Source organism: Lactuca sativa, chromosome 2 (assembly GCF_002870075.4).
Source record: "Lactuca sativa cultivar Salinas chromosome 2, Lsat_Salinas_v11, whole genome shotgun sequence".
NCBI lineage: Eukaryota > Viridiplantae > Streptophyta > Magnoliopsida > Asterales > Asteraceae > Lactuca > Lactuca sativa.
In genome coordinates, this window is record NC_056624.2 from 186,968,384 (window position 1) to 186,994,945 (window position 26,562).

General features: G+C 38.4%; 2 protein-coding genes across 2 annotated transcripts; both read left to right on the plus strand.

Moving 5' to 3' along the window:
* The first annotated feature begins 18,821 nt into the window (after positions 1-18,821).
* On the plus strand, positions 18,822-21,203 carry LOC111889403 (protein LOW PHOTOSYNTHETIC EFFICIENCY 1, chloroplastic). The gene has a single exon (XM_023885552.2). It carries the CDS (start codon positions 19,101-19,103, stop codon positions 21,165-21,167), a length of 2,067 nt encoding a protein of 688 aa, XP_023741320.1. The 5' UTR covers positions 18,822-19,100; the 3' UTR covers positions 21,168-21,203.
* A 678-nt stretch (positions 21,204-21,881) lies between these two features.
* Positions 21,882-24,922, plus strand: LOC111889399 (uncharacterized membrane protein At3g27390). Its single transcript, XM_023885545.3, has 10 exons — positions 21,882-22,247; positions 22,336-22,444; positions 22,546-22,738; positions 22,819-22,952; positions 23,033-23,321; positions 23,406-23,512; positions 23,578-23,713; positions 23,794-23,992; positions 24,102-24,345; positions 24,421-24,922. Exons 1-10 carry the CDS (start codon positions 22,154-22,156, stop codon positions 24,659-24,661), a joined length of 1,746 nt encoding a protein of 581 aa, XP_023741313.1. The 5' UTR covers positions 21,882-22,153; the 3' UTR covers positions 24,662-24,922.
* The last annotated feature ends 1,640 nt before the right edge of the window (positions 24,923-26,562 follow it).

Below are 26,562 nucleotides of genomic sequence, written 5' to 3' on the forward strand. Positions count from 1 at the left end.
CAAATCCTTCGTAGCGAAACACTTTCCAAGCCAATACTTAACTTCCTGCAGGGTTGGAATGTTGTTTCCTATAAGTAGTATGTCATCAACATACAATATCAGGAAAGTGACTATACTCCCACTAGCTTTGACCTATACACAAGATTCATCCTCATTTCTAGAGAAACCAAACTCTTTTACTTTCTCATCAAAGCAAAGATTCCATCTACGAGAAGCTTGTTTCATTCCATAAAATGATTTCTCAAGCTTACACACTTTATTAGGGTATTTAGCATCCACAAAACCCTATGGCTGACTCATGTAAATATCCTCAGCCAACTTTCCATTAAGGAAAGCAGTTTTGACATCCATCTGCCAAATTTCATAGTCATGAAATGCAGCTATGGCTAACATAACTCTAATAGATTTAATCTTGGCCACTAGTAAGAAGGTCTCATCATAGTCAACCCATGGGGTTTGAGTAAAGCCCTTCGCAACCAGTCGAGCCTTGAAGGTGTGCACCTTTCCTTCCATGTCGGTCTTCTTCTTGAAGATCCATTTGCACCCAACTGTCTTTCGACATGGTACATTGTCAACCAAGTTCCAAACTTGATTTTCATATATGGACTGGATCTCGTTGTCCATTGCCTCTTTCCATTTAGCAGAATTAGTGCCCACCATGGCTTCCTTGTAGTTAGAAGGTTCATCCAAATTTACCAGTGTACTATCACTGTTAAATGTATCACCATCTGTTGTTATATGGAAACCATAAAACTCGGGTGTCATTCTAACTCGAGTGGAACGTCTAAGAGGTAACGACTCGTCAATAGGTTCAACATGAATTTCTTCCTCGGGTTGAGTGCAAGTGTTAGAGGTTCCTTCATCGCTTGGCTCTTGAATTTCTTCAAGATCAATTGTACTCCCACTCTCCTATTTGCATATGAGCTCTCTCTCTCAAAAGACTCCTCTTCCTATTATGAAGAGCACGTTCTCACTAGGTCTATAGAACAAATATCCAAAGGACTTTTGTGGATAGTCGATGAAAATACATTCAAGCTTGTCATGAGTCTCTCGTCTAGCGAAAGCTTCACAACCTCAAACCTTGATATGTGCTAACGAGGGAACCTTCCCTGTCCACATTTCTTGAGGTGTTTTGTCAACCTTCTTTGTCGGAACAAGATTTAGAATGTGGGCGGCAGTCTCTAAGGCACACCCACATAATGAGATTGGTAGTGAAGGTCAACTCATCATGGAACCAACCATGTCCAACAAGGTTTGATTACACCTCTCAGCCACACCATTAAGTTGTGGTGTCCTAGGAGGTGTCAATTGTGAAAAAATTCCACATTCCTTGAGGTAGCCGTGGAAATCGATACTAAGATACTCTCCACCCCTATAGGATATGTGTAACGCCCGCAAATCCGGACTAGTCAAATTAGAGGCAGTAGGGGTCAAAAACGACTTTTTGACAAAAGATTATTTAGAATAAATAATCTTAACCAAGTTGTAGTATATGTCACGAGGTTTCCGTACATATAAAGAACGCCAAAATCCGAGTTATAACGAAGAAGTTATGACCCGTCGAAGTTTCGCGACAGAACCGGCACGATACCGGAAAGCGTAAATAGTGAATTTACGATAGAGCGAGATTTATCTTTAACGATCTAAACGGAAGTCGTAGAATATGTTAAACTAAGAACATCGATAAAAAAGAACGCCCAAATCTGACTTCGTATGAAGAAGTTATGATTTTTCGAAGTTTCGGACTAGCAGTGTACAACCCGAAATTCGAATATTTGATCGAGCGGTTTTTAGCCGACATGACCTAAACGAGAATCGAAGATCTCGTTGAGAGTAGCATAACGAGAAAAAGATGGGCGAAAACGGATGTCGGATGAAGAAGTTATGAGGATTTAACGGACCAATCCTGTCCCGACCTATTAATAATATAAAATTTAAAATCGAACCAAAATTAGCCAACGAAGTCTAAACGAAAGTTCTAGAGTACGTTCCCACCTTCGCGTGGATATAAAGAACGTCGAAAACGGAGCTCGTATGCGAAAGTTATGATTTTTAGAAGTCGAGAATGCAATTTGCGAAGGCTGATAAAGGAGCTGATGACGTGGCGCATTGTGGGCCGTCCATCGCTGATCAGATCTCGCTTCGGATGAAGAACACGTCGCCCTCGCTTACGTCCCGCGTTCGAAGCCAGTACGCACCGCGTACCCTCGCCCTGATCTACTCCGAGTGTTAGACAGCTGGACCCTCGCTGGCACTCTTATCTGATGACTACGCCCCGCGTAGGTCCGAGGTACGCCCAGCGTACCAAGGCCTCGCAGGGCTATAAAAGGAGGCCGAGATTTCTTCATTTTTCACACCAAAATCACTTCTCTCTCTACAAGCTTTCTCTCTCTAAGTGCTATAAATTCCCCTAGGCCCTAGTTAAGCCCCTTAGCACCCTAGGGAAGCCCCGAGGCTCCCGGAGTCCCGAGAAAAAGGAGTTTTTCGGTTTCGAAACGCTGCTCCAATTAAGTTCCGGTTTTCGATAAAATTCGCTGTTTTATCGAAGGAATATCGTTTTGAGAGTATCGAAGCGCTGTCCGAGTGCTGAGTTACCACCTAATCAAGTGAGTGCATGGTCCCTTTCATCTTACACATAGATATGAAGTATTTTAATATAAATTACATGCTATGTGTGCATATTGTTTGAATACTTGTTGTCTATGCTGGATGAAGGATTTATACATGTTTTAAATGATTTAAACTGTATATTTATTTTATATCTACAAATATGTTGGGATAAAACATGGGTAGATGAAATAGTTGGTGAGTGATGAAATAAAATTATGAGAGATAGGTGATGATAGGAAGGTGATGATAGATAGGTGATTATGAATCGGTGATGTAGGATACTACAACCTTGTCTGACAATTTGGAGATGTAGTCATCTACCAGAGTATAGATGGCGACCACGGACTATTATAGACAACCCCGTGGAAACACCAGCAGGCTAGTAACCTGTAGGTGATGAATTACGAGTTCAGGCGATGTTGTAACTACGTATTCATGCGATGATAGTCTAACCCTTATTATGAATTACGAGTCCAGGCGATGTTGTGGCTACGTATTCATGCGATGATAGACTAACCCTTATCATGATTTACAAGTCCAGGTGATGTTGTGCTGCGTAATCATGCGATGATACCCTAACTCTTGCTAGACACATATTGAGGGAGTAATCCCCGGATTAGTATTGCCTATGCAATGTAGGCGATGATCCTTAGATAAAGTTCGTAGGAACAATCATATAAGGAAATACGATGTAAGGAGATGAGAAGTAAATATGATATAGGAGATGACACTTGAGATAATATCTTTAGGGAAGACTAAAAGAAGATAATGGGGATGGGTAATTGGGTTGATTATTTGATTGTTTAAACATAATAACTATATTATTGTGGGTTGAAAACCCTATGTACTCACCAGGTTTCCCAACCTGACCCACTCAGTTTATTTATATCACAGGTGACGATATGAAGTGACATTACACTGAGAGATTTAAAGAGATGTAGATCACTAGTGTAAATAATTGTAAGTTCTGTTTATGCTTATGTTTCTATATTAACGATGACATCCCAAACGTTTTAAGATGAATAAAATACGTTTCTTCGAAAATGTTTTAATAACGTATTTATCGTGTTTTTCTGGGAACAAATTCCGCAACGTTTTTATGAAAAGAAGTACTCTGATTTTTACAAAGCATAAACAAAATCGGTCTTTTGTGACCGTGATTTTGGGGATGTCACAATATGACATCTTGATCTTGACGACCAATTGATTTTCGACTTCATGTTTGAATTCTTTGAACTTTTCAAAGGTTTCTGACTTATGCATGATTAAGTAGATATATCCATATCTGCTATAATCATTGGTAAAAGTCACATAAAATTGATTTGCATCCCTTGTGGAGGATCTGAAGGGCCCCCACACATCCATGTGTCTTAGATCCAACAAACCCTCACCTCTTTCACATGAACCCGTGAAAGGTGATTTAGTCATCTTTCCAAGTAAACAAGACTTGCATGTATCATCCAACCTTAATTAGAACGATTCCAATACTCCATCCTTTTGGAGTTGGGCAATGAGTTTCTTGTTAACATGTCTAAGACAACAATGCCATAATCATGCCTTATTTAAACAATTAGAAGAATCAATTTGCAACACACTATTTCATAAATTGTCTACAACCATCACAGTTTCATACACGTCGTCACAAGGTAATACTTCAAAATAAAATACACCATTATAATAAGAATAAATAGAACCATTCTCATTATCAAAAGCATACTTAAAACCTTGTCTATATAAACCATGAAATAAAAGAATATTTCTTTTCATTTCTGACGAGTAGCAACAATTATTTAAATCTAAATATAACCCACTACTAAGCACTAAAGAATAAACACCTATCTTGGTAACAGGCAACGATCTCCTATTTCCCATAATTAGGTTCATCTTACCATGCTCCATATCTTCACTTCTTCTTAGTCCCTGCAAGTCTGAGAAAATGTGAAAACCACACCCTATGTCAAGAACCCAAGATTTCGAATGTGATGAGTTTATAGATAGAGTAGTGTACATACCTGCAGAGGTTGGCTTAACCTTGCCATCCTTTATGTCTTGAAAGTACTTGGGGTAGCTTCTCTTCCAATACCCTTTTTCATGGTAGTAAAATCAAGTAGCCTCCTTCGGATCAAAGGCAGGGGAGCTTCAGAACTAGATTTTCCCTTGGGGCCATTACTTGACGACCTGACATGAGACTTTCCCTTGCAGTTATGTTTCGATGGAGCTTCCCCTTCCCTTTCCCTATGGACAAGATGGGAGCAGCATCAGTCGGAGTGGATGCAATAATGTTTCCCTTCATCCCACTTTCAGCGGTACTTAGCAAGCTTTGTAGTTGACTCAATGTAGTTTCCTCCTTGTTCAGATGATAAGTCATAACAAACATATCATAATAGCTAGGAAATGAGTGCAAGACTATGTAATTATCCAATTCCTCATCGAAGTTAACATTGAGCTTCAATAAACAATCCACATAACGTTGCATGCGTTGCAAGCGGCTCGTGACGAACTCTCCATCCTTCATCTTGCTAGTTATGAGTGACTTGACTATTCCATACCTTTCTTGACGGGCTCGTTGATGGTATTTCTCCATCAAGCCCTAGCACATTTCATAAGGCTAATAGTCCTAATAGAACCTTTCAAACTTGGGAGTCATAGTAGCCACCATGATGCATGCCACTTTGGTAGCATCATTGCAGTGGCTCCTATATTCAACAATTTCTTCGAGAGTAGATTTAGTTTCATCAATCTCGTTTAGCTTCTTTTTGAGAACGTATTCCTTATCCATGAACCTCAAGGCCATTCTGATGTTATGGATTTAATCATTGAAATTAGAACCATCAAAGGTGACCTTCGAGAGGATGCTCAAGAGCAACAAATGGTTGGGTTGTTGTTGGAGGAACCAGAAGCATCGTTTGAAGTTGACATCTGAAAAAGAAAAAGGATATGATTTGATTAGATAAGAAAATCCTTAATATAACACCAAAATGAAATATTAAGGTTAGTATCCAACTAAATAATTCACAATTCAGAAGAGGGATGCCGTAATCCAATTGCAAATTATTTAAAGGTAGGTAAATGACAACTTACCAATTTCACCGCCACTAAAACGAAATTTTAAGCGAATTAAGTTTTAAATGAAACTCCTAGATCTTTTGAGATTCATTGAACTATTCAATGATATGTTTAATCTCAATTATGCCATTTCCATTTGTGACTGGGATACCGAGGATCACAAAAAAGGTGTAAATAACCATGTAAATTAGCTTGGTACTCTCGATATCATTTATCATCTAATTAATGTGTCGGTTAACCACACACACTCCAAAAATCAACGATAACTCATGAGCTACCCATTGCCACCCTTTATTAGTCCATATTAGTGTTCCGGTTAACCACACACGCTCCACTAACAACTTTTATAAAGTGTAATGTGCAATTTCATGGATTAGCATCAAATTCACATTTTCCTAAAGTAACTAAGATTCGGAATTTTATGAAAACATTTAGTTACTTTATATATTCCATTATACTTATTAATGAGAATTAAGTGTCCTATCAAACTCGTTCAGCTAACGACCCTCCACTAGTCAAGAGAGCGGTGGGTAAGAGTGGATACCCAATGACGGTCATTTTATAGGTCGCTTCTTTAAACTCCCTTTATAGACCAACTTTGTAAATGAGGTATACTAACAGCAAGACTGACTTTTCTTATACATATATATAAATATTAACTTTTAAATTTTACAATATATATATAAGGGTGTATTTTAAACTTTTAAAATACTAGGGTTCTAAATTTAAAACTTTCAAAAATTGAACTTTTTAATTTAAATTTTAAACTTTAAAACCAAGGGTCTATTTTTAAAACTTTCCAAAAATACTAGGTTAAACTTTTTATTTTTTTAATAATTAAATTAACAAATTAATTTTATCTTTATCAAAAACTTTAACCCAATCATGAATTCATGATAAGGATACAAAATTACTGATTAAAATATCCAATTTTAAACAATTAAAATGAATTTAAGATAATTATCCAAATCAATCCATGAGATAATTATCAAAACCGAAGATTTAGGATCTGACAGTTCAATTCGTCGAGTTTGGGCAATGTACTCGTCGATTTGATGTCAACTCGTCGAGTTCCAATGTGAACTTGTCGAGTTCGATGAAGAGAATACCGATTTTGTTCCCTTCTCCTTTGAACAATTCACACTTGCATCATTTTCAACAGAAAACTAATCCTAGGCTCTAATACCACTGATGGGTTTTGAGCAAAACAACAATTCCTAAGTGTACATGCAACCCTAATGCTTTGGATCTACGTTTTCTCTAATTGAACATGCAAACTTGAACACAAAAGGAGAAACCCTAAGAGAGGTATATTATCTTCGAAATTCATGTAAAACTAGGGTTAGGTTACATACCTTGATTGTTATATTGTAACAACAATGAATCCCTTGTAGATCTTGAAGCTTGAGAACTTAATGTCACAAGTGTAACACCTCTAATGGCTCACAAATACATAATGCAAGAGAATGATATGAGAGAGGAGGAAAGATCAAATTTTTGGATCTAGCTTCTATCAAAGAGTGTGGCCGAAAATTATAACCGTAAGGTTCTTTATATGGTGCACAAAGGATGTTATGGATAAACCCTAATTTCAAATATGGTAATTATCCACCTCCTTTGATTACCCATATATGCTAAAATATTCTAGAAACTCTAGATTAATCTTCCATATTCCATAATAAAAACCGTCCACCCTTCCCTATGAAGGTTCCAGACCCTTTTGCTCAACTATTGAACAATTGCACTTTTAGTCCTCGCACTATTAATTAATTCATTTAATCCCAAAATTAAGTCTAAATTAATTTATAATTAAATATTAACTAATAACATGATTAATAATTAATATATTATTTCCATAACATATTAATAAATCATTAATTCCAATTTATTAATCAATTAATAAATTCTTCCTCTTCCTCAATTAATCATTTTATCTAGTTGCACGTGTGAAGGCAACTCAAAAGGACCATGACATTATCAATTCAAGTACATACCAATTATAGTTATAGGCTTAGACACATAATCCAACAGGTTCATAGTATGTTGCTTTACTTGAAAGACATAGATCAAACTAGGTTGCATGTGCCCTAATTAATTGAAATTGTTTTTGATTATTTTCCGTTTATGGCATTGAACTTGTAACCCCAAAAACCCATCAAGACTTGCATCCTGTCTTTTGAAAGACAGAGCTCGAAAGTGGTGGGAGGAGGTCGGACAGGCCTTAGGAGGTGAGGAAATTGAGTCCATTGTAACACCCGGTTTCCCAGGTATATTAATTATATTGTAATTTCTTCATTTTTTTAGGCGAGTCGACGAGTTGGTGCTTAGACTCGTCGAGTCTGGTCGCGATTGGATGATGTGTTTAATGAGGGGACTCGACGAGTCCGGGAGAGTGACTCGCCGAGTCCGAGCTGGCGAAAAAAACCCAAATTTCTTGGGTTTGGGACCTATTTAAAGGCCCTTATGGCCTCTATTTGCGGCTACCTGTTCTCAGAGAGAAACCCTAGAGTGTTTGAGCGATTTGGGAGAGAAAGGAAGCCATTATTGACTTTTGTGGTGTTGTTTAGCAAGAAGAAGGAGATTCAAGTCAAGGGGAAACAAAGGAGGTTGCTATTCTGTGGATTTGAAGCTTAGATCATCACATTTGAGGTAGTAACTCGACTCTCCTTCTGTTCTTATGATGATCATATGGATTTAGGGTTTCTTAGACCCTTTGTTGGTTAGATTTGATGACCAAATAGTCCCTCTTGGTGATGAGGCTTTGGATCTGGATCCATAGAGGTCCAGAGAGCCTTACTCATTAAGCTTTATGAAGAGCAATGGAGGTTATGACCTTGGGTTATGGTATTTGGGGCTAAATCATCATATATGACCAAATAGATGTCGTATGTGCATCAAGATAGAAACTTTACGTGGTTATTGGGTTTGGGAATGATAGATCTATAGGTTAGAGGACTGGATCTGACCTCGGGAAGTTGTTTGAGGATGTGCATGGAATGAACTCGTCGAGTCCAGGATCAGACTCGACGAGTCGGGGCGGGTTGTCCCGTGTCTTAGACTAGTTGATTACCCTCCGAGTTGGGTGAGTGACTCGGTGAGTCAGAGGGGATTCAAAGGAAATGAATTCACGTATGAACTCGATGAGTTTGTGCAAGACTCGACGAGTTTGTGCAAGACTCGACGAGTTAGGTCAAGGTTGACCGTTGATCGTTGACCAGGGTTGACTAGTGTTGACTTGTTAGTGTTAGACAAAATAAGTCAGGAAAAGTATTAATTAAAGATGCACTTATGATATAGGAGGACGAGAGGTCGGGAGATCGAGCACGAGTGATTACCCGACATCAGTAAGGTGAGTTTTCTCACTATGTCGTACCCGATTGGGTAATTATATGTGACCGGAAGGTCTGATGTTTATGATGTATATGTGATGCATGCTATATGTGATATGTTATGATGAGAATGATGATGTGGACCAGAAGATCAAGATGATATGGACCGGAAGGTCAACAAAGTTACGGGATGGAAATCCCCTAAGACACTTGGATCGGAAGATCCTAAGGCCTGGAAAGGCGTATGTGCTATACGTGGTATTTTGGGGAACTCACTAAGCATTTATGCTTACCGTTTGTGTGATGTGTGTTTCAGGTACCAGTGATGACCGCGGGAAGGCGCCAACTTGATTAGTACACACTTGCAGATGACATGTTTTTTTGAGATCTTGGGATATGGATTTTGGTTATGTATTTTGAGAGGATATTGGATATTTGATTTTTGAATGATTTGGAAGTGAAATGTTTTATTAAAATAAATTGAAAATTTGTTTGAAATTTTAACGGTGTTACATCCATGACTTGGGAGGATTTTGTGACGAGGTTTTCAGGCCGTGTTTTCACCTATAATTGAGATCCAGTAGTTGGCGAGGGAATTTTTGGACCTTCGCCAGACTACTGAGACGGTGGCGGAGATCACTGTTATGTTCCGTGAGAGGGCGTTATTGGTTCCGTAGTATGTGTCAGATGAGGAGATGAAGAAGGAGAGGTACCATGAGATGCCGAGGAGCGATATTCGGCAGTTTGTGAGCCGATCCAGTTGCAAGACGCTAGAGAATATGATAATGCGCGTCAGAGAGAGGAGATTGACTTGGATTTGGAAAGGAAGAAGAAGTTGGATCAATATCAAGGTCAGAGGGTTCGAGAAAGAGACCCAAGGAATTTGATTCGAGATCAAGAGGCCATTAGGCTCCCTTGAGCATAAAAATGGAGTCTTTATGGATTAAGTTTAAGCATGCAAGGATTGAAGGTGGTTTCATGAAGATAATGTGGTTAAATCCAAGATTTTCCTCATAAAGACAAGCAAAAGCATAAAGTTGGCAACTTTATGGCTTAATGCACTTTAATAAGCCTATATCTAAAATTAGACGTTGGTTCTTAACTGATTAAGACCTTAGAATGAGGTTTTGGCCAACTGGAACGTACTCCGGGGGTACCTTGGGGTACGTTGCACATACATGTCTAAAGTCTCGATGATGTGAGGGTTGTGAGTACGTCGGGCGTACTAGTTGGTACGCTGAGCGTACTCATTAGAGTGGGCTTTGGGATTATTTCGGGCCATATGTGGGACATAGGGACTTTGGGACCTTGTTGGGCCATAAGCTTTTCTATGATGGACCTTTAGGGCATGGGCCCATTTTGGATATAGATTATCTTTTGGGCTTGTGGCTAGTAGTATTTGGGCCTTGATTCGCTAGGCCCAATAAGGCAAGGAATAAGTAACTTTTCCCCGAAGGATATGATTTAGGGTTTGGACTCACATGTTGGATTATTGACCTAATTTTTAATTATGGTTTCTTTACTTGTGATTTAGTGGGCATTTTCCGGTTCCACAACCCGATCATTTGCTTGACTGTCAGCAGACTGATGAGTTTGCTCACTATACTGTAGGACACTAGGATATGTTTTGTTCTTGTAGTCTTTGTGACTCATGTATGTCTTATATGTATGTGTGCCTTTTTGTTATATGTATGTGGGGTGAAATATACACCGGGGGGGGGGGAATAGACCTGATACAGCCTTGTGCTGACACATGAATTGAAATAGAATTAGGGGTGAAATAGACCCGGTATGGCTTGGGCCAACGCATGAGTTGAAATAGACTCGTGGGTGAAATAGACCCAACACAGCCTCAAGCTGGCAGATATGTATGGTATGCGGTATTTTGGGGAACTCACTAAGCTTCGTGCTGTTGGTTTTTAGTTTATGTTTTAGGTACTTCCGAATCAAAGGGGAAGAGCTTGGGATGATCGCATCGCATACCCCATGATTTCCGCTTTATATGAATCTGATGTATTGGGATGTTTGATTGACATACTTTCATTTTCTTGTATGGTTTTTATAAACACGTTTTGTTTATGGTTTTATTATAATTAAAATGAAATTTTTAGGCATAAATTTTGGAACGTTACAAGTTGGTATCAGAGCCTTGGATTGAGGGATTCATGCATACTCTTAAGTGTGTCTAAACTCAAACTAAGGACTTGGTAGATTTTTCAAAAAAATAAATGTTTTATAAAAAGAGTTTTCTAATAAAAAAAAGGGGTATGGTGCATGCAATCAACTGAGCTCAAGTAAGTTTTCCCAAAATACCCATACATGTTTTATGATATGCTGTGATTTGTGAATCTATGAATCGTATGCAAGATTAGGGCTAAACATCTTCTCAGGATTTGCATGGTAGAATGTTAGGATAGATGGCTCTGTGTGCCTGTTGTATGAGCTTGTAGACTTATATGCTAGTAGTGATCGGTCAATGATAGGACTTGTTTGCTTTGTGCTTTTTGGAATTCCCATTAACTTCAACTAAATAGTAAGCGAATCTGCTAAGTTATATATTATTGAGACTAGATAATTTTAGAAGGTTAGATTTTAAATCTGTTGCGCAACTCTTGTTTGTGTCCAACCGTTGTAGTGTGAGGCCTTTCATTCAAAAATTGTCTGGTGTCAATAATATGTAATTATATTCACGAGCCAGTTAGAGGGTGTTAGGGGAGTTCCTTCTGCATCTGATAGCGGAGAGTAGTGTAGGGGTTGCCCTAGTAAGACCTAGGAGGTGATTTGATGCTTAGAGTCGTGTTATATTGAGAATTGTTGGGTTGATAAGGAAGTGACCCGTAGGACTTGGGGCGATCCTTGAGGAAAGTACGGATAAATGTGGAAGGTAGTATGGGCTCGTACTACTAGAAACAGATGATTTGTACTCAAGTCAAGGAAAGTTGGGATGATACCAGGAAGCTTTAAGAATATGGGATTCCTCGATGTATATGTATTTATGTGTTCCTGATGGTTTGAATGGTCTATTTTTAGTATGGTGGCCATTCGAGGAGGTTCTGGTGCTGGTGAGGGTTTAAGCTCTGGGGTCGGATATATGGATGATTAGATGCGGGAGTTCATTTCATCATATATTACCTGCAGTATTCTTGAGCAGACTCATTTGATCTTTGGTACGGTCAAGGAGGGTATCCTGGAGATTCTAGATGAGTGCTTGGGTGACTTTTGTACTAAGATGATGACGATAAGAACCCCTTGGGTGCCTAAATTTTGTCCATACCATACACCAAAAGGATAGCCGAAAATATGATCCCACTCTCTTTTCTCCTCTTGTGTTCCTATTTCTAGGGTTTGCGTACAAACCATTAGAGGCATGAAACTTTTGGTGCTAGGTTCTCAAGTCAATAAGAAAGGATTCAAGTGCTTTTTTTTCCTACAACAAGTTTAAGGTATGTAACTCTATTTTGTGATTTTTCGAAATTACTAGGGTTTATCATAGATTTTGTTATTCAAAGTATGTTGCCTTGATGTGAAGACATGGATCCTATTAGGATGATTTTTCCCAATCTTAATTGTTAAGTAATTTTTTGCCTGAGCATTTTTGTTGTAATACAAGAAAACCATCATTAACAACTCCTGCAACTGTGTAGACGACTCATGTATCTTCGGAGGTGCTAAGCGAGAGGGCGCCTTGGCTATTTGGCACCGTACCTGAAATCAAATCAATCTGAAACTCAACCTGTCTCTCGAGAGGTACTCCCGAAAAATCCTCAGGAAACACATCAGGAAATTCCCGAACAATGGGCACATCATCCACAATCTTCTTACTCTTCAATCGAATATCTACCACATAAGTTAGGAATTCGGAGCACCCCTACTGAATATACTTCCTAGCACTCGTAGTTGAATAGACCACCGATTTACTCTAAGCACCCTCGCCACGAATAACAAGTTCTCCCCCACTTGAGGTTTGAACTCTCACCAACTGGCGATCACAATCAATCATATCCCCCATTGGAGCCTAACCACTCCATACCCATCATAACCTTCGACCCTCACCAGTCCATACCCAACATATTCCGATCTCCTCCTACCAATCATGAGCTCCATCCCTGCGAAGGCAAGATTCAAATCCTACCTTCGACCCCTTGGGAAAGAAGCTCGTCTACCGATCATTTTCCATGTCAACAATCCATCATCTGCTAGCAATTGGGTCTTTCTTCTCGAAGAAATCTAGGGCTCCACAAGCCTTGAACTCCCGAAAAGAGAGAACTTGTGCCCCTAATTGACCAACTATGATCTCGGTGCGAAAGGCCCCCACGCGATCATCCGATGGCTCCATAATCCCCTCCTTGATGGTACTAAAAATCATAGGAGTAGCATCCAAAATACCGCGAGTGATCTCGTACGTGATAAACTCGCGTATCCTCTTATCAATCGGTTCGACACTAAAGCCCGAACCAAAACCTGAACCATAACCTCCTCCTCGAGTGCTCGCTACCATACTGAAATACAAACATATAAATGATTACTATATACTCGAGGAAACTCTCAAACTACAATCTCCTTAGGATCTCCATGACTTTCCTTGACACAAGTACGAATCCTTTGCTTTTAGTAGTATGTGCCCAATACTACCTTCCACACCTATTCGTACTTTCCTCAAGAATCATCTTGAATACTATAAGTCATTTAAGCATGACCACTCACAAAATCCCTATGCCAAACAATATACATATCCCACAATAGCAATCCGTAGGCTTTCCTAGGAATCCTTGCCTCACTTGCTACTGCAATACTAGGAACTACTACCAACATCGTCGGTTGCCTTATGCATGGAAAATTATAAACAATATGGGATCAAATAGACTGTCGAATAAATGACTATACCCTAAGCTCACAGCCAAACAAGGAACATAAAATAAGGCTAAATCAATCATTTCTAGGGCTATATGATCATAATCATATACAATTTTTAAACATACACTTAGCAATTAACTTTTCCAATATAGATCCCAATCAATACATATTATCTAATCTTCCTAGGCTATTAGGCATCATACAAATCAGACAATTCTATTATGCAATTCCTGAAGGTATCCTTAACCCTGGTCTAGCATGTAACTCACATAATAGCATACTAATCATAATACTCATGTATGAGTATTTTGGGAATCACTTACTTGATATCCACTGATTTCATGCATTACACCCATTTCTTTACCAAAAATCTTTTTAGAAAAAATATTTTTCTTTCAAAAAGATTATCAATTACTCAGTGTGATTTTAGACACACCTAATAGTGTGCCCGAAACCCTCAAACAAAGGCTCTAATACCAACTTGTAACATCCCAAAATACGAATAAAATTTTGATTTTTAAAATCACCAATTTCACATAGCATTTGTTCCAAAATCCATCATAGTAAAATGTATCATAATCATCAGAGTAAAATAATAATCATCAATGCGGAAAAATCATTAGGGGGAATGTTGTGTAGTTAACCTGGGCCCTTCCCTTTGGAACTAGAAGTACCAGAAAATGTTCAAACAACAAAACCGTAAGCACAAAGCTTAGTGAGTTCCCCAAATTACCACATATCATACATATATTGCCATGGGTTGGCCCCATGGTCTTACATACAAGTGTCACGGGCTACCCCATGGTCTTATATACAAGTGTCATGGGCTACCCCCATGGTCTTTCCTACACTGCCATGGGATACCTCCATGGTCTTATACACAAGTGACATGGGCTGCCCCCATGATCTTTCGTACAATTGCCACGGGCTACCCCTAGGGTCTTCCATGCAAATGTCACAAAGACAACTACATCCTATAAAGTATAATGAGAAGACTCACCTTGCAAACAATATCAACTGTTACCAGCTCTCACAGATAAAAATAGATGCTAAATACCACCTAAAAAGCCATACAGGGTGAACCCTTTGTCTACCTTCTAAAGCAAGCAAATTAACCAAAAGTCAACCAAGTCAAAAAAGTCAACGGTCAAAGTCAACTTCGGTGAGTCACCACATCATGACGGCCAAGATGTCACGTCGTAAGAACTAGGTCTCAACAGTTGTAACATTCCAAAAAGCGAGACCAAAAATTTTTGTTTTTAATTATAATACTTGTAAAACTGTTTGAGTAAAACATTACTGATATCACATCAAACCACAAAACCATAGTTACATGTTTCCAAAAACCATAGTGTCAAATAGTATAATGTCAAAGTACAATCCCAGGGTTCTCAAATGCAGAATCATATGTGTGCGATGCGCTGCTACCCTGTTGGCTCCTTCCCCTTAGATGAAGAGGTACTTGAAACCAAAACTGAAAACCGTAAGCACAACGCCTAGTGAGTTTCCCCAACATACCACATACCATACAATCATACATATTGTCGGGCAATTATGGGGTGCTCGACCTACCCATGTCAAGCCATTATGGGGTACTGACCTACCCATGTCAAGCCATTCTGGGGTGCTGACCTACCTGTGTCAGGTCGTTCTAGGGTGCTTGCCTACCCTCTGGTCTATCTCACCCGGTCACGGGGACTATTTCACCCCTACCACTATCACATAATAACATATCATAATCATGTTGTCAGACATATCTAGGGTGTCCAACCTACCCTTCGGTCCTAACGACCGAATCATGGGACTATTCCCCTCCTACTACCACTAACACTTATAGCATATCATACTGGCATATAGAACACATAAGGTAGTAGCAAACCAGACAATTATCACAAAGACAATCATCTCAACTATAATCAACTAATAGTGGGTTGGCCTTGGTGCCTTAGACCCACTTCTACTGGAAGGTAACTCACCTCGATGTCGTGTAGTGTCTGCACCGTTCTCAATATGGAACCAACTCCCCTCGATTCATTAATCCCTACATGAAAACTTTTCTAAGTTATCAATTCATACTCATAACCCTTACAAGGGTCACTCAAGTCCAAGTCAAAGTCAAGGTCAAAACCTTGGTCAAAGTCAACATCTGGTTGAATCGACTCGTCGAGTTGGTCCACCAACTCGTCGAGTCCCCACTTCCACGAAATGCTACAACCTCGTCCCTACTCTTCGAGTCTAGCAAGAGCTCGACGTGGTCTCCTTCCACAAAACATCGGGACCTTCTTCAACTAACTCGTTGAGTTCTTCCTTGAACTCGTCGAGTCCATCTTCATCCGTATGAAGGTGTTCAGTCTATGACTCGCCAAGTTAATCCTTGAACTTATCGAGTCCGTCTTCATGTGGTTGGGACATTTCCTTGAACTCGTCGAGTTCCTCCTTGAATTTGTTGAGTCCTTCGATCTTCAAGTCCATAACAAACCCCTAACAGGCTTAGTGTTCCTTCCACTCAACCAAAGACCATTACCAAAAGACATTCAGGGGAAAATGCGACCCGAGTCGCCGAGTCACCCAAGCGACTCGCCGAGTCCCTCTTTGTCCAAAACTATTCAGTTGATTATAATGGGTCTTAATGCATCAAAACTATAGATCTGACCTCTTAAGGTCCATTTTATATGTAAAGTTCCAATCTTGACATCCATGCATGGGGTTTTTGGCTCAAAAAGCCATAAAAGAGGTATATAAGAAGCATGGGTCTCCCATGGCCATAAAGTTGGCACCTTTATACCATGGGAACCCTCAATGGTTCTAGATCTGAAGTGTAACTCCAAACACACTTACAAAATCCGATTATAAATTCACAAACTCATAAAAAAGGGTAGAAAATAGCCCCAAAACAATATCTAAGAGATAGACAGTCAAGGTTCAAGCTTTTTACCTTGAATGGACTGAGAATGAAAAAAAACTCTAGATCTACTAGATTCCACTTGAACTCCCAAGCTTTCTTCTTCTCTTCCAACTTCAAATGCACACAAAAGTCACCAAAAAGCTCAAGAACACTCAAAAGAGGCTTAGGGTTCGAGTTAGGGCTTTCTTTGGGTTGGGAGGAACAATGGAGGCTGGGTTAGGGCGTTATAAGTTGTTTAAATAAGGTGTAAACCCCAAATATTAGGGTTTCATCCAGACAGCTTCTACTCGTTGAGTCAGTCTCCCGACTCGTCGAGTAGATCATTAAACTTCCCGGTCAACAATCGAGTCTACTCGACGAGTTGGGCCTCCAAGTCGCCGAGTCTCATAGCAAAACATGAACTTACTTGAATTTAAATACGTACCAGGAACCGGGTGTTACAATAGCTTAATGGATTAAGCAGCTTTTCATTCGATTCATGAGCTCTAAAGCTTAGATTTGATTCTTCCAAGGTCTTGATGGATAAATTTTCCAACTTTATCCATTAAGACATCCCATTGGCAACTTAAGGTATGAAGTGAACCATTAAGCACTTAACCCTTAAAGTCTCAAGTCTATAACTTACAGAAGGGTATCCTACTCCTAAAACACCATAAAAGTTAGTGATTTATGGACATGTATGTCCAATGTATGTCCCTTCCAAATTAGGTCAAAATCAAGGAAGAAGAGAGCTCAAACTTGAGTATGAGACCAAATACCCCAAGGAACCATAGATTTGGACCATATAACACTAAAAGGACCTCAAGGATCCATGAAGTTGCGAACATTATGGAATCCCTTCTTCCAAACTCTCACATCATGAAGAATACGGGACATGGAACCAAGATCTAAGAGCATGTAACCTAAAGTTTGAATCTTGAACACTTACAAAGGTCCAAAAAATATGTTAGTTGCTGCTAATGAGGATGGCTAGATGAAACAATGCACCAAATAAGCTTCATTCTCCTTCAAGATACCAAGAACACCACAAAATTCTTCAAAAACTCAACAATGGAGACTAGATTTGATTAGGGTTTGAAAGGAAGGTGTTACAGGCTGAGGGTGAGCAAATCATAACTCACATTTTTTTATATAAAGCCTAAAACCCGAAAAATTAGGGTTTTGCCCTCGGACGGGTGCCACGACGTGACAGACAAGATGTCACGTCGTGAGACACCAAAATTCATCAGCGATCTTTCTTGGCCAGGCCGCATTGTGAGGACGCCTATCCCCACGTCGTGACCAATGAAACTTATAAAACAAAATCTGAATTAATAACACCTGAAATTTTGGATGTTACATTATAAGAAGCATATCATACATCCCTAAGTCATTCTCCCTAAATAATTATAAATATTAAAATGAAACATTATTCAACAAAAATGATTAATGGTACAAAATATAAACCTAAAAAAACATTTTCTAGAATAAAAAGATTTTGTATTATTGGATAAAAGCAACACTCCAATAATGAAAACTATTTTTTTAATTGATTATTAATATTTGACCACTAAAAAACTACAGTTAAAGGTGCTCTCAATTTAACTGCTCTGAAAAGTAAAAGTTATATTATTTACAACATTATAATTAAGGGAAATTATTTATAAATTTAACTGTTCTAAAAAGTAAAAAGTTGTATTCACAACATTATAATTAAGGGAAATTATGTTAAGATGAAGTAACTTTAAACCAAAAATATTACAACAAAACAAAATAGTTATGATGTTAAATTAAGTTTATAGTGTCTACTTTTTTAGTTGATAGTTAATTATTTTTACAATAGTATATTACTAAATTTTCGTGATCAACTTTTTATGTGGGTTTATATAAAAACATCTCTGACACTCAAAATATTAGTATATTACTAATTTTTCGTGATCAACTTTTTATGTGGGTTAACAAGACCGGCCTGGCCGTGTGTCTTGAAGTGGGCTAACACAGGCCCCTTAACGGTTTACTATTTATTTTTTGAAAACCTTTTATTTACTCTGGTGAGGACTGAGGAGATTATTTTATAAAAAAAGTTTTATTTCAAATTGTGATATTCATGTATTCTGCCTGTTGTCTGATTGAATGAAAGGCTGTGAAATGCCCAGCAAACACCCTGCAACTAAACCAGTAAACTACACCCCAATAATCTTATTGCATCATAGATAATCTTCCAATTACCAAATCGCCGATATTACCATCTTCTTTATCTTTTTCTTTTGATCGAACCTATCTAACTTCATTCGTATCCTGTAAACCATGCTTTCCATCTCAATCCCAAAATTTCAAGCTTCAAATTTGTAAAAACGATGCAAGCTCTGAGTGTATGCCCATCAAACGCTGATGGTTTCTTGAATCGTGAATCGCCCCCTCATTCTGGGAGGAGAAAAGGTAGAAACCCTAGTTTTTTCAGGGGTGTTAGAAGTGGGTTTAATTATAGGGAGACCAGTGATGATTTGGGATATGGATTTCCTTGCAGATGCTCGAGAGTTGATCTTTATGTGCTTTGGAGACCAAAGAAGCATTCGATTTGTTCTTCAGTTGTCCCCTTGGCTTTAGCATTTGAAGAACAAATAGCTGTGGGTAAAACAGATTCAAATTCAGATGGTGAAAACAAACCAGAAGATCAGAAATTATTGGTTGAAAACAAGGGCAAAAGGGTCGATACTCGTGCATTAGCATGGAGCTTACGAGCTGCAAAAACCGCAGCAGATGTAGAAACAGTGCTCGGGGACAAAGGTGATCTTCCTCTTCAAGTTTACTCTACAATGATTCGAGGATTTGGCAAAGATAAAAGGGTGAATTCCGCCATTGCTCTTGTTGAGTGGCTAAAGCTCAGGAAACATGCTTCCAAATCCTTTCCCGGTCCTAACCTCTTCATCTACAACAGCCTTTTGGGCGCCTTGAAACAAGCAGACGGATTCGATCAAGTAGAAAAAATCATGACCGATATGACCCTCGAGGGTATATCTCCCAATATCGTGACTTACAACACGTTAATGGGGATTCACTTGGCTCAAGGCCACGAAATGAAAGCTCTCGAGCTTTTTAAAGAGATACAAACAAAGGGTTTGTCTCCTTCACCAGCTTCATATTCCACAGCGTTGTTGGCTTACAGAAGAATGGAAGACGGGTTTGGAGCTCTGGATTTTTATGTCGATTTCAGAAACAGGTATCAGAATGGTGAGATAGGAAAGAACGATAAGAATATAGATTGGGATCTTGAGGCTGTGAAGCTAGAAGATTTTGTGATACGAATCAGCTACCAAATCATGCGAAGATGGCTAGTACAGATCGAGAATTCCACCAGCAAAGTGTTGAAACTTCTAACTGTTATGGATCAGGTCGGTCTAAAAACGGGAAGGTCTGAACATGAAAAGCTCATATGGGCATGTACCCGTGAAGATCATTACATTGTTGCGAAAGAATTGTACAAAAGGATACGAGAGAGTGATTCAGAAATAAGCTTATCGGTTTGCAACCATGTGATTTGGTTACTTGGTAAAGCTAAGAAATGGTGGGCAGCTCTTGAAATCTACGAAGATTTGCTAGATAAAGGACCAAAACCAAACAACATGTCGTATGAACTCATCGTTTCCCATTTCAATTTCTTGCTGACTGCTGCCCGGAGGAAGGGGATTTGGAGATGGGGTGTTGGATTACTGAACAAAATGCAAGAAAAAGGACTAAAACCAGGGAGTAAAGAGTGGAATTCGGTTCTAATTGCTTGTTCGAAAGCATCCGAAGCTTCGGCTGCTATTCAAATCTTTACAAGAATGATCGAAAACGGTGAAAAGCCCACGATTATATCATATGGGGCACTTCTTAGTGCTCTTGAAAAGGGTAAATTGTATGATGAAGCAGTTAGGGTTTGGAAACATTTGATTAAAATGGGGGTAGAGCCGAATTCATATGCGTATACGATCATGGCTTCGATTTATGCTGCACAAGGGAAATTTAATATAGTTGAATCGATAATCCGTGAGATGCCGGTTTCTGGGGTGGAGGTAACGGTGGTTACTTTCAATGCGATTATCAGTGCGTGTGCTCGTAATAACTACGGTGGTCCGGCGTATGAATGGTTTCAGCGTATGGAGGTGGAGAAAATTGAAGCTAATGAGGTTTCATATGAAATGTTGATTCAGGCACTTGTAAAAGATGGGAAACCGAAGGTGGCGTATGATATGTATTTGAAGGGTCGGAGGAAGGGGTTGAGTTTGTCGACGAAAGCTTATGACACGGTGGTTGAGGCGGCAGTTGACGGTGGTGCGAGTATTGATTTGAGTTTGTTGGGTGCTCGGCCACCGGCACCGGCACCGGAAAGTAAGATAAGGACGGACGTAAATCAAGAATACGTGGACATTGTAAATGACTAGGGATTCATTAATAAATATCTCGTTTGCTTTTTGGAATCTCTTTAATATAAATTCACATAAAATAGCTTTAAATATTCCACGATGTTTAAGATTGTTTGTAGGAAAAGAGATTAATTTCTTTACGTACTAAAGTTTTTTCATATTTAATTCTTTTTCTCTTATTTAAGTTTGTTAGTTAAGACTTGTGAAATTATGATGATGACATTTTCATAAACCGCATTTTCTTGGAGTACGATTTAAGATATCATTTTACTAGATTGAGTGACAACTTAATACAAAAAGTATTATTATATTATTAAATTGCTATTTTTGAAGTGGCTGTCTTGTCGACATATAGATACAATACTTTTCTATGACATAGCTATATTATAACAATGAATCTATTTTATCAATTTATAAAATCAGTTGTATTAAGTTAATACAATATAATAAATCAAAAAACGTAACCATAAATACCGATAATGAATCTATTTTATTACATAATTAGTAATAAATATTAAATATCATCCTATCTTTTCTTCTCTTCTTATTCAAACTATAATATATATAAAATTAATTAAATTTTTAGATATTTATTATCATTTTAAAGATAATTAAAAAAAAATAAAAATATATTTAATTTCTCTAAATATAATTAGTGACTTAAAAAGTGATCAATTATAAAACAAACGAATCAGTTAAGAAACTGTACTAGAAATTTTAGCGCATGTCCGTTGATAAATCTAGAGTCTAGACACTCGACGGTTACTCAACTGCTCGTTGTGTAATACCCTCTCTCGCTAAAATATCGCTTATGTCGCTGGCGATTCTTAGTTAAAGTTCAAAAACTTTACCAATCAAAGAGAACAACAACCCATGTACACTTATAATCATTGAATTCACATTACAACGCCAGTAATCTTCAAGATTCCGACCAGTTTCTGTTGGGTTTTCTTGAGATCCGAAGTTCGTGAAGAGGAAGGAAGAAAAAGATACAGAAAGCTATAATGGAACCTCCGAGAGGGCTTTTGTTGCATCTGTGGAACTTCATCTGTTTCTTGCCTTACTTCATTGGCCTTCTGCTTGTTGGCTTTCTCAAAGGTCGCCCCTTTTTCATCATATTTGAGTATTCTCTATTTAAAATTCTCACGAATTAACCTGCGATTCAAATGGGTGTATTTGATTTCAGGCGCCATTGTTGCCCCGATAGTTTGTGTTCTTATGACAACTGGAAATTCCGTGATTGTTCTCGGACTCTGGCCAGCGCATGCTGTCTGGGCTTATTTTTGCATTTTAAGGTTCTTTTCGTTTTCCTATTTAAGTTTGCTTTTTTCCCCATTTTGTATGTAAAAACTAAAAAGTGCAATAATCTTGTGTATTATTTTCTGCCTTACTACAGTGCTAAACGATTAGGTCCAGTGATGAAGCTTTTGGTCTGTATACTGGTTGCACTACCCTTGGCTTTATGGCCTGTTTGCGTTGTTGTGGGTAGCATTCTTGGTGGCTTAGCGTACGGTTTTCTTGGACCTGTTTTTGGCACTTTTAAAGCCGTCAGTGAAGGAAAAACCGATAAGTTTCGCCATTGTGTCATCGTAAGTAAACACTAAACCAAATTGCTTCAAACTGTGTCGTTTCTCTTTCTTTTCAGTTGATTTCAGCGTTTTTCTCTCAGGATGGAACATGGGATACTATCAAATGGAGTTTAACTTTCGTTAGGGACTTATCGGATGTATGTCTGTATTCCTACTTCTCAGTGATGGATGATCTCCGGAAACAAGACCCTCCCGATGGTAGAATTGAGATCAGGTTTGATACATTTCATGAAAAGTAATCATTTTTATGTTTGATTTCGAGTTGTTTAACTCAATTTGTGGGGGATATTGCAGGGTGGCTTACGTTCCTGTAGCAATTTTGGTCGGGGTTCTAGGGTTTGCAGTTGATTTTCCGGTGATCACAGTTATGGCGGCGCTAAAAAGCCCATACATGTTGGTAAAAGGGTGGCATCGTTTATTTCACGACTGTATCGGTCGAGAAGGGCCCTTTTTGGAGAGCATATGTGTGCCATTTGCAGGTCTCGCTATCTTATTGTGGCCTTTTGCAGTCGCCGGAGCTTTGTTAGGATCCATGGTGGCTAGCATCTTACTTGGCTTTTATGCAGCCGTCGTTGCCTATCAGGTTAATTAATATCTGATATCTCACATATTCATATATTTTACAATTTGACTTTTAAAGTCAACCAAACTTTATAAATCCTTCCAGGAGTCATCTTTCTATCTGGGGCTTTGTTATGTGGTAGCTGCATTATCGATCTATGATGAATACAGCAATGATATTCTCGACATGCCTGAAGGATCTTGCTTTCCAAAGTAACATTTTTTTACCCTCCAATTATCTTTACTTTACCAATTTTTAACATTTTTGGTACAAACAGACCTATGTACAGACGTAATGGTGGTTTGCAACCTGGTTCAAGAACGCCATCTTTCTCAAGGCCGGCTTCCTTCAAAAACCCACCATCTCGGACTAGTTCATTCGCGACACCCATGATTGAGTTGAAGCCATTGGTGGTTAGTTACTTTACTTAAACCATTTGGTTTATGGATTATAATTATATACTAATATAGTTTGCTAATGTTAATCCGAATAGTTGCTTGATAGCTTATTTCAAGAATGTCGTCGACAAGGTGAAATTATGGTTTTGGAAGGATTAATAACAGTTAAAGAAATTGATGATGCAAAATCCGGCAAGGCTAGTGGAAGAGTGATTAGTGTCGGTCTCCCGGCTTATTGTCTCTTCCAAGCACTTCTACGGTCTGCAAAAGCCAATTGTACTGGTATATTAATAGGTAAATACAGTACAACCTGTTCTGTTCTGTCTTGTTTTCTACGTCCCGTAATCAATCTCATTTTACTTTCTTATAACAAAGATCATGTTCTTTCATTTTTGTAATCTAGAGGACAATGTGACGGAGATTACTAGTGCAAATAGGCCAAAAGATACGTTCTATGATTGGTTTTTGAATCCTCTTTTGGTCATCAAAGACCAGATCAAAGCTCAAAATCTGGAGGAATTGGAAGAGGATTACTTGGGGAAACTAGTTCTATTGAGTGGTGATGCTGAGAAGTTGAAAAACTCAGACATTGGTCCACCACCGGAGTCCGAGCTCAGGAGGGCTGAACTTGATGCATTGGCCCGAAGGTAATAACATTGTTTTTTTAATGTGTTTTTCTGTTCATTTATTTTGTCCTTATAAATGTAAATTTTGTGTGGAAGACTTCAAGGAATCACAAAGTCGATATCAAGGTACCCAACATATAGGAGACGTTTTGAGAACAGCATAAGGGCGATATTGGAAGAACTTGATCGGAAAAATGGCAAGGGGCGTCGATCGGCATCGGGATCTGGATCGGAAAGTACGTTTGGTCGGATGTTTAGTAACCAAAGATCTTTTAGAACGAAAACGACTAATCAAGAAGATGATCAAGAGACAGAAAGAGATGGTGATGTCGTATAATTACGTTTTACTTTTGTTCTATCTTGATCAAAAGGTGGCAACATGGGTATTTTATATTTTGATTATTAGAGGCCTAGAAGGTTAGCATGTAACCAAATAGTTTGTATATGCAAAATTTGGCATGGCATGTTTGTATCTATTTAAACTCCCTGTATTGGAGAAAGTGTTTGAGATTACAGAGATGTCCACCTAACATTTATTTTAATTTTACTAATTACTTGTCAGTATTTGAATTAATAAATGATCTTCATCTTGATGAAACCCTAAGCATCTTCAACCTAAATCATCTTCTCGATGAAACCAAAAGCATATATGGTATGGAATTTGATACTGTTAGCAAAATAGATTCCAAAGCCAGAAGCAAAATGGATTTCCTCTTTTTCAGTAGTAAATACAGTTCGCTTTTCTTAATTGATAATTTGACTATATGATCTGATGGGCCGTGTATAGTTCTATTTTTCAATTCATAATTTGTTAATATGTATGTATATCACAAATTTCGACGCAAGAAAAATCCAAAAGAGGCACTTCAAGTTCTTAGGCACATGAAGATGAAATAGGGTGTATTTGGATTCTTTTTGAAAAGTACCAATTGATTTATTGGTTTTTCAAAAGAAAATTCAAATATCTTTTTATTTTTTTCTTTTATTTATATTTTTATCCATTTAATTATGATAAGTGTCTATTTTTATTTTTTCAATAACATTTTAGGATATTTTGGATAATTTGGATATTTTGGATAATTTTAAAAAGAGTACATTTAATTTTCTTTTTAAAAAGCCAACAAACTTTAAAAACTGTTTAAAACTGTTTGAGAAATATATAAATGCTTTTTACTATCCATAAGACCGGAGGGAATCGGTCAACATATTCTCAACAATGATGGCATACACCATCCCCTGACGGTGACATGCCAAAAAAGATAAGAAACGACATATTTGTGCCAAGAGGAGAAAAGGGCTTAACGGCTCCTTTTGTGTTTATACAACAAACAAGGATCATTCCTCAATCTATAGCCCTAAAACCCTCAAGTTAGCTAAAAGTCAACTTGGTCAAAAAGTCAACGGACAACGGTCTAAAGTCCATCAGCCGCCCACCACATCGTGGCCAAGCATTTGCCACGCCACGGTGACCTCATGACAAAACATTCGTGAAGACTTCTTATCGCCACGTCGTGGTGGCCAACCCTCCACGTCGTGGGACCTGTTTTGGTCAGCTTAATGCATTAAACTCTTAATTGTAATGCTCGTTTCTCAAGTACATTTCCTTATATTATTTAAGCTTATTATTTTGGAATTATGGCTCTATGCGGGGCGCAGATAGCCAATTACGCGGGGCATAATTCATTAAGCCCATGTGGGAGTTTTATGCCATATGCGAGGCGTAACCTAGGCTACACAGGGCGTAGCGTAAGGTGCAAACCTTAATTTTCGTGGTTTTGAGCCCTATATAAGGACCTTAACACCAGACCCTTCTTATCATCAACATCCACCCTCTTGAGCATCTAACTCGAAACCCTAATCCTATGAAGCAAAACTTGAGCCTTTTGTGTGTTTTTGGTGCATTTTGAAGAAAAAGAAGTCCAAGCTTGTAGATTGTTGAAGCTTAAGCTTGTAGATCCATAGCCTACATTACATTTCTTAACTCTAGAAGGTATAAAGCTTGAATTTTGTTGGTCCATGTGTTAGATCTCATTAGATTCTTGATTTTCATGTTCTTTTGTCCCATAATTTTGAGTCATATGAATATGAGCTACTCCAGACATTATGGTTGTCATTTCTTGTTGATTTTGAGGTTAAGGAGTCATAAAAATGGGATCTTGGCTATCCTCATTCACCCATGCAAGGGTTTTTGGTCATTAGTGAATGCTATGGGGCTAAGGCTTGATTTTGAGCTCCATT

Excerpts from the sequence above, each read along its gene's own strand:
- LOC111889403 (XM_023885552.2), top strand. The coding sequence starts at position 19,101 with ATGCAAGCTCTGAGTGTATGCCCATCAAACGCTGATGGTTTCTTGAAT.
- LOC111889399 (XM_023885545.3), top strand. The coding sequence starts at position 22,154 with ATGGAACCTCCGAGAGGGCTTTTGTTGCATCTGTGGAACTTCATCTGT. Across the intron at positions 22,248-22,335 it reads GCTTGTTGGCTTTCTCAAAG|GCGCCATTGTTGCCCCGATA; the intron begins GTCGCCCCTTTT and ends ATTTGATTTCAG. Across the intron at positions 23,993-24,101 it reads TTGTACTGGTATATTAATAG|AGGACAATGTGACGGAGATT; the intron begins GTAAATACAGTA and ends TTTGTAATCTAG.